The 7814-nt window shown below is 43.8% G+C and overlaps 3 protein-coding genes across 4 annotated transcripts in view; 1 reads left to right on the forward strand and 2 right to left on the reverse strand.

Annotated features, from left to right (window-relative positions):
* Positions 1–1893, reverse strand: part of GATC (glutamyl-tRNA(Gln) amidotransferase, subunit C) — an 11979-nt gene extending 10086 nt beyond the window's left edge. Inside the window, exons 1-2 of one of the 2 annotated variants that reach the window (XM_008569362.1) lie at positions 1800–1893; positions 1415–1587 (exon numbers count right to left, since the gene is read on the reverse strand). In XM_008569362.1, coding sequence (XP_008567584.1) covers positions 1415–1587; positions 1800–1880 — 254 coding nt within the window. In that variant the 5' untranslated portion in view covers positions 1881–1893. Of the gene's footprint in view, positions 1–1414; positions 1588–1668; positions 1750–1799 lie in introns of those variants that run through there. The other variant, XM_008569361.1, reaches the window with a different exon arrangement.
* Positions 1894–1977: 84 nt separating this feature from the next.
* On the forward strand, positions 1978–4434 carry TRIAP1 (TP53 regulated inhibitor of apoptosis 1). Its single transcript, XM_008569364.1, has 2 exons — positions 1978–2129; positions 3367–4434. The coding sequence occupies exons 1-2, from the start codon at positions 1983–1985 to the stop codon at positions 3448–3450; spliced, it is 231 nt and encodes a 76-aa protein (XP_008567586.1). The 5' UTR covers positions 1978–1982; the 3' UTR covers positions 3451–4434.
* Positions 4435–6493: 2059 nt separating this feature from the next.
* Positions 6494–7814, reverse strand: part of LOC103587800 (cytochrome c oxidase subunit 6A1, mitochondrial) — a 3005-nt gene continuing 1684 nt past the window's right edge. The window contains exon 3 of the mRNA XM_008569365.1: positions 6494–6780. Within this exon, the coding sequence (XP_008567587.1) occupies positions 6697–6780 (84 nt within the window). The 3' untranslated portion in view covers positions 6494–6696. The remainder of the gene's footprint in view (positions 6781–7814) is intronic.

Below are 7814 nucleotides of genomic sequence, written 5' to 3' on the forward strand. Positions count from 1 at the left end.
ACGAAAAAAAAAGACAAAAAGGAAAAAAAAAAAAAAAAAAAAAACTAACCATTTTGACCAGCCAGTTAGCTCAGTTGGTTAGAGCACAGTGTTATAACACTAAGGTCAAGAGTTCGGATCCCCACACTGGCCAGCTGCCAAACACATACACACTCTCTCTCTCACACACACACAAATAAAACTAACCATTTTTTTTTTTGTGACCGGTAAGGGGATCGCAACCCTTGGCTTGGTGTCGCCCGCACTGCGCTCAGCCAGTGAGCGAACCGGCCATCCCTATATAGGATCCGAACCCGCGGCCGTGGCGCTCCCAGCGCCGCACTCACCTGAGTGAGCCACAGGGCCGGCCCCTAACCATTTTGTTAATAAATTTCTTGCATACCCTTTCAGGGAACAAAACAAAACAATTTATACACCAGAATATAAAAGTTAGATTACTCATGAAGTATTAATACTGTTCCAACTTTGCCCTTTTTATTAAATATATCTTGGAGACCTTTCCATATCAGCATATATAGTATTTATATGTTGGTATGTGATATTTAAATCATACACAAATAACACATAGTTATTTGTTTCATTATTTTTAACTTGCCAAATATTCCATTGTATGATGATGTATTTGCCATTCATTTAGCTTGTTTCTGGGTTTTGTTTTGGTTTTGGTATTGTAAGCAGTTTTGCGGTGGACACTAGTGTATACGTTTTTGTGCACTTGCACAGATATTTCCATAGAGAATCACTGGGTCAGAAAATATGTACACTTAAAATTTTGAGGCAGGAATACAGCAGTAAGCATGTCAGACAATGAACTCACATTGTAATAGCAGAGACACAACAAATCAGCAAAAACAGAAATATCAGGAAAAACCCAACAGGACAAAGAGCTAGTGACTGGAAAGGGAGAAGGAATTTGGAGTGGTCAGGAGAGGCTTCTCTTAGATGAGCTGAGACCCGAGTACCAAGAGGGAGACAGCTATGCAATTTGGAAGCGGACTGTCCAAGAAAAAGCGCACGGCAAGTGCAAAGATCCGGGAGAGGGAACGAACTTGGATTGTTGGAGAAGCAGTTAAGGAAGCCAGTGTGGCTGGAGAGTACTGAGGCGAGCAGTATATACCCTAGTGGATAGGCAGGAGCTCTAGGAACTAGGGCCTCCAAGACAATGACTAGCAAGCAGTTCCGATTTTGTTCCTACTTAACGGTGGGAGGACACGAGGATTTTAAACGGGAGAGACAGGATCCATAATGAACAATGGGAAGAGTGAAGCCACTTACCCGCAAGGTGACCGTGGGCAAGTTCCTAAATCTCGCTAAGGCTCTTTCGCTCTCTGTAAAACGGGACACTAAAGGCCACCTTAAACGGCTGCGAAGGCGCCACGCAGTCGAGGCTTCGGGGCCGCAGCCGCGAGTTTACCTGTCCTCCAGTACCGACTCCATGGGCTCCACTCCGTCCGTGTCCACGGCGCGGAGCCGGTCGGCGAAGGCGACGGCTTTCTCCAACCGTGCCACTGCCTCGCGGCTGCCGAAGTCCACAAGCGCTAGACGCTCCAAGTGCTCGATCACCTCGACCGTGATCCGGCCGCTTCCCTGAGGGATGAGGCGGAAAGTGCGGGTCACGAGCTGGGCTGTCCGCCTCCTGGCCTGCTCAGCCACCCTCCCGACCTTTACCTGAGGATCCGTCGTGGAGGTTAAGCCCCGGCGCCCGCCAAGCGGGGCCCGAAGACCTAGCCACACCGCCCGCGCCCACATAGCTGGGCTGTCCGCCTCCTGGCCTGCTCAGCCACCCGCCCGACCTTTACCTGAGGATCCGTCGTGGAAGTTAAGCCCCGGCGCCCGCCAAGCGGGGCCCGAAGACCTAGCCACACCGCCCGCGCCCACATTTCTACCCTTCTCAGCCACCGTAGTGCGTCCACACGTAGCGCCGAACGACGCGCCCAGGCGTGACGACATCAGAGTGCGCCGTCGCTGCCGCCAGCATCACCATGAACAGTGTAGGGGAGGCATGCACAGACATGAAGCGAGAGTACGACCAGTGCTTCAATCGCTGGTTTGCCGAGAAGTTCCTCAAGGGGGACGGCTCCGGGGACCCGTGCACCGACCTCTTCAAGCGCTACCAGCAGTGTGTTCAGGTGAGCCGCGACCTCAGCCCTCCCACCTCTACTCCCAGACCCCGCGTTCTCTGCGGTGAACCCCGCCACAGGCATCGCATCTTGCGGGGATTGGGATGGGGAGGGTGGAGAAAAGCCGCAATGAGGCCAGTGGCAGGAATCCTCTCCCCTACCATCACCACCGCGGCCGCCTGGGTGTCTCTCCGAATAACGAAGTTAAATATTTTTGCAGTGCTTTACTTTTTACGTAGCACAGTAACATCCTTTGGTTTATTTGGTGCTCATCCTAAACTTGCAAAGTGGGCATAATTATTCGTATTTTATACATGGAAAAGTAAAACCCAGAAATAGGAAGTGATTTGTCCAAGTTCACTAGAATCATATTTCCTTGATTTTTTTGAGGGTGGTGCACTTTTCCACTATTACTGTTAGGGGGTGGGCGGGATGTTAGCCTTTCTCTTACCTGTTAGACACTGTGGAGGTTCCCATTGTTTTTGTTATAATCCCTTCATTGGCCTGTTTCTCTCTCTCGACTTGTCCCCAACTACAGCTAGGAAACTTTCATTCCAGCCCAATGGATGTGGAACTGCTTTGAATTATAAGAACAGCACTTGCAGTAAATTAACCTAAAACAAAGTACTTACAATAAGTTAACCTAAGACATCTTCATGGTAATTCCACAAGGTAGTTGCTATCTTTATCCCATTTACAGATGAGGAAAGTGAGGCTGGCTCAAGGTCACATATCCGGTAGGTCCTGGAACTCAAGATTTGAACGGTCACTAAGATAAAGTGGTGATACTTTTTTTTCAAATTTCACTTCTGAATTGTAATGGTTCCCTCAAAACTTTTTTCCCTATCTTTGTCTGGTCTTACACTTGATTTCTTCATAATGGTACTTCTTTGTTTAAAAGTATGTGATTTTTGGGAAGCGCGGCGGCGCTCCTGCCGAGGATTCGGATCCCACATACAGACCGGCCGCTCATTGGCTGAGCGAGGTGCGGGAGCAACACCGAGGGTTGCGATCCCGTAGCCGGTTCCGGTCCGGTACGGGCGTGACACTGAGGGTTGCGATCCGTTGCCGGTCACGAAAAAAGAAAAAAAAATAATAATAAAAATAAAATAAAAGTGTGTGATTTTTGAATCATGGTTGTGAGTTTTATAGTTGTTTGATTTTACTTTTGTACCATATTTTATTTATAAAATTTGGTCCTTGAGCTTCATATAGACCTTTATAGTGTGTTTTCTCTTCCCATCAGAAAGCAATAAAGGAGAAAGAGATTCCTATTGAAGGACTGGAGTTCATGGGCCATGGCAAAGAAAAACCTGAAAACTCTTCTTGACCTTGACAGCCACCTTGAAAATCAGGAAATTGAGGACTCTGGATTTTGTCGACTAAGGCTGTGAAGATAACTATTGGATTTGATGAGGCGTTTAGGAGAGAGGAGTTTATTTCCTCCTTCTTGATTTGTAAAAGATGATGAACCATTATTCTTTGCTTTAAGATGATTTCTCACTTGCTCTGGTATCTTGCAGGAACTCAGTGTGCTAAAATTGAACAGTTTCTTGGGATTATGGTTGCAATACTTGGTCTGGAATCAGCTTTAAATATATATTTGAGTACTTCAGAAAGTTCATGGAAAAATGGAATGGAAATGTAACAGAATCTTTCCGTGAACTTTCTGAAGACCCCTCATGTGTAAATAATAATAATGATGACGATAAACTAGTCAGGATGATCAGGATGGCCTGACCTCATGATTTTTGCTGCAAAGAACATTATGTACACCGTACTGGGGTCACTGTTCATGAAAGCAATTGGTTAGGACCTTTTTTTCTCTCAGGGAGCTAATACCCTGAAAAGGGATCCAGGCACAACAGTTTCAATCAATGCTTGGGAGCACAGTTTTATTTTTATATAGTAAATAACAGTTAAGATTTCTGGTGGCCTGGGTTGGCCAAGAGGAAGACAGCTTTTAACAGACAGTTCCCTGCCTTAACAAGAGTTGTCAGATTAAGAGGTGAAAGCTTCAAGAATTTTGCACTGAACACCATTTCAGAGCTCACAGTGTAGAATTCAGGAATTAAAATATTTGAAGTAGCTATGGAGGAAGAACCTAAATTGGAAAGATTTGCTGTTGCCAGCTTTCAACCCAAGTCAATGAATTAAGTCAACCTGCATATCACAAAAATGCCAAATGCTGCATCTGGTTAAAAGGGGTGGGGAGGAGGTGAGTGTGTGTGCTTTATTTGCCTTGTTTACCCACCCTGCCCTGTAATGTCTGTAATCATGAAGATGGAATAAATTGTAACAGTTTCTATCATTATTTGCGGCTGGAATTCCGTGCACTTTATGAAACAACTATGACCCTGATACCCCACATATCTCATATATATACTGGGAAGTTTTGTGTTTTATAATTTAAAGGTGAAGAAAAAGTGAAGATTTGTCTAAGCTAAGTGGTATAGTGATTAGAAACCTCAATGATTTGTAAAATGTCTTTCCACAGTAGTATACACAAATTTTTTTTTTGGCAGCTGGCTGGTAACAGGGATCTGAATTCTTGACTTTGGTGTTACAACACCACGCTCTAACCAACTGAGCTAACCAGCTAGCCCTTACACAAATTATCTTGAAGTAAAATTATATTATAGTACCAAAAAATGTCAAGATCAGGTGAGCCTTTACATACTTTATAATGTCATGTAATCCCCACAAGTACATATCTTGAGTAATTTGGTGGTTTATTGTATGCCCAAAGATAGTATGAAACTTGATTTACAAAAGGCCTAAGTACTGTTATCTTTTCTTTACCAATTACTATTTCTTATTTATTGTGATCGGTCTTTATTGTCATTTCCAAACATTCTACATTTATATTTTCTGACTGGTTAAGGTTCATTATCCAAGGATTATAAAAGATATTTTGTTTTGGCAGCTGGCCAGTAAGGAGATCCCAACCCTTGACCTTAGTGTTATCAATACTGTGCTCCAACCAAATGAGCCAACTGTCCAGCCATAAAAGAACCCAGCCGAGGAAGGCCAGGCAGCAGGCTGAAGTATATATCTACCCTAAACTCAGGCTGACCACAAGCAAAACAGCTCTATAGGGATTCAGAAGTGCAGGCTGTTAGATTACAAAATGGCAATATTAACAGGGCTTCTTTATTCTTTACTGTATGAGGCTTTCACACCATTTGCATGTACCTTAACTTTGCATTACCAGTTTAATGTAACATTAAACTATGAAATACCTTGTAGACTCTTAAACCTTACCACAAAACTGTCCTGTTAAGTCTTGAGAATAAACTAGCTCCAGGCCAACCAGGTTCTTTTACTGTAACTTGTATTGAGAAATCTGCTTGTTGTGAAAGCTGCTTATGCTAGCTCAGAAATTCATTTCTGAACCTGACTTTTGGGAAAAACTGCAGGAAATATCTTGAGCAAACCAGTTCAGTTTCAACTGAGGGGGTGAGAAGGATGTTCTAATTTATGAATTGCCAGAAAGATTTAAGAATCCCCTGAAGTCTAACTCCGAAGCTCAAGCATCAGGTATCTAACCCTATTCATATTACTGTTAAATCTAAACAGACCAGATAGTAGTAGTTCCTTTCTTTATGGCCACATCCTGCCAAAAGGAGTAACATCTAAAATTGCTACAGAGAGAATAATTCTGATTGTTTCTCACCCTATTTTGACTTCATCTTCTCCATAAAGTGACTCAACCACCTCAGCTACTTCAAAGGTTTTAAATTTTGATGAGGAATTAATTGCCCTTTCAGGGTGATTTTGTAACTACTACTGTTTTCTCCCTCCTAATTCTTGTGGTTACAGGATCATTTAAATTCCAAAAACAAATAAAGCCAATAGTATATGCAGTAATGTGTCGTTTTGCCTTTATTTCTCCAAAGGTTTCTGACCATGCCAGCTTTCAGGGTGCTGAGAGATGTCTTTACTCCAGGGTAAGAACTTGACACCTTTGGAGAAAATTATCTGATTACAGGGAAGATTCTGCAGCAAATGCTGGTAGAATGGGACCTGAGAAAGCTGAGACTCAGAGGAATTACTTCCTCTTGTGAATCAGGTACCTTTTTTGGGTGTAACTAGAGCCATTCTGCTGGCTATTCAATGTCTTTGCCATCCAAGGTCAGTCAAGGACCCAATTTTGATACTTAATTAGCTCCACTGCTCTGTACTTATAGTCCCTTGGCTTTACCCTGCTGCAGGCACAAGAAACCAAGCGACCTATTATAGACAATTGTTCAGTGGGCTGAAGTGGACCCCAAACACTATAAAAAGCAGCCACAGACTTTCATTGCAGAAACAGAAAAAACATTAATGCTAACTTCTGAGGAAAAACACAAAAGAAGAATGTAACTCTCAGCTCATGATCAATCGAAGTTTAAGTTATTTATTTAAGCCATCTTCTGCAAAAGCAAAGGGATGGAAGATCAGTATATTGGTCATCATTTGATACAAGTAAAGAAGGTGAGCTTAAGGGCCAGTACACTATTCTGGTCCATGTACAGAGGAATGATCCAAACCAGTGCCATGGTCCCCGGTGCCTGCATAGTGGTCCAGGTTCTCTTTATTCGTCTTCATAGCCAGTTGGAAGTGGGTTCACACGAGGGTTATGGAATAGAGTATGGTTGCCATCTCCCCAGGGAAAGGGCTGTGGAGTGAAGATGTCAATTAGACTATTCCAGAAAATAGTTCAGAAAGAGCACTGCCATGAACTGCTTAAAATAGGATTACAGATAATACATAAAAACAAAATGGAAATTAGTCCTTTATTGGCATTTCAACCCTCTCATAACTTAAGGGAGCTCTTATAACTACCAGGTGGGACCTTCTTAAAGTAGATACTAAGAAAAGCAGACTTAAGTTAGTTACACATAAACCTCTCCCTGGTAACTAGTATAACCAGTGCCGTGTTTATGAAAGTGTAATTACCTGTATCAGAATGGAGGCGATGGGTAAGGGGAGGAAATGTTTATTTATTTATTTATTATTATTATTTTAAAAGATGACCAGTAAGGGGATCTCAACCCTTGGCTTGGTGTTGTCAGCACCACGCTCAGCCCATGAGCGAACTGTCCATCCCTATATAGGATCTGAACCCGTGGCCTTGGTGTTATCAGCACGGCACTTTCCCGAGTGAGCCACGGGCCGGCCCGGAAATGTTTATTTAAATGCAGATTTCTGGGCTCCAGTTCAGACCTGAAACAATCTGACTGGGAAAATGCAACCCATCCTCAATTACTTTGCCCACTACCTTTGAAAAGCACTGCTCTAGGGCAGTGGTTTCCAATCCAGGGCGATTTTGCCTCTCCAGGGTACACTGGGCAATACTGGGAGACGAGGGGGTGGGGGTGGGTTACTACTGCCATCTAGTGGGCATAGGATGTTGCTAAACATCTTAGAACACACAGGATAGCGCCCCGCCTCCGCCCCCTCCCCCTGCCCAAACGAGAATTATCCAGCCCAAATGTCAATAATGCTGAGCTTGAGAAACTTGCTGTTTGGCTTCTAACTCTACAGTACGAGGGTGGGAGTGGGTCTCAAAGACTCAAAAATTCAAGAGTCTAGGTGGTTTCTATGAGGCCAGTCCTACCTGCGCTAGGTGATGTAATCATTAAGAAACAGAGAGGGCCGGCCCGTGGCTCACTTGGGAGAGTGTGGTGCTGATAACACCAAGGCCACGGG

Source organism: Galeopterus variegatus, unplaced genomic scaffold, assembly GCF_000696425.1.
Source record: "Galeopterus variegatus unplaced genomic scaffold, G_variegatus-3.0.2 Scaffold487, whole genome shotgun sequence".
In the NCBI taxonomy this organism is placed as follows: domain Eukaryota; kingdom Metazoa; phylum Chordata; class Mammalia; order Dermoptera; family Cynocephalidae; genus Galeopterus; species Galeopterus variegatus.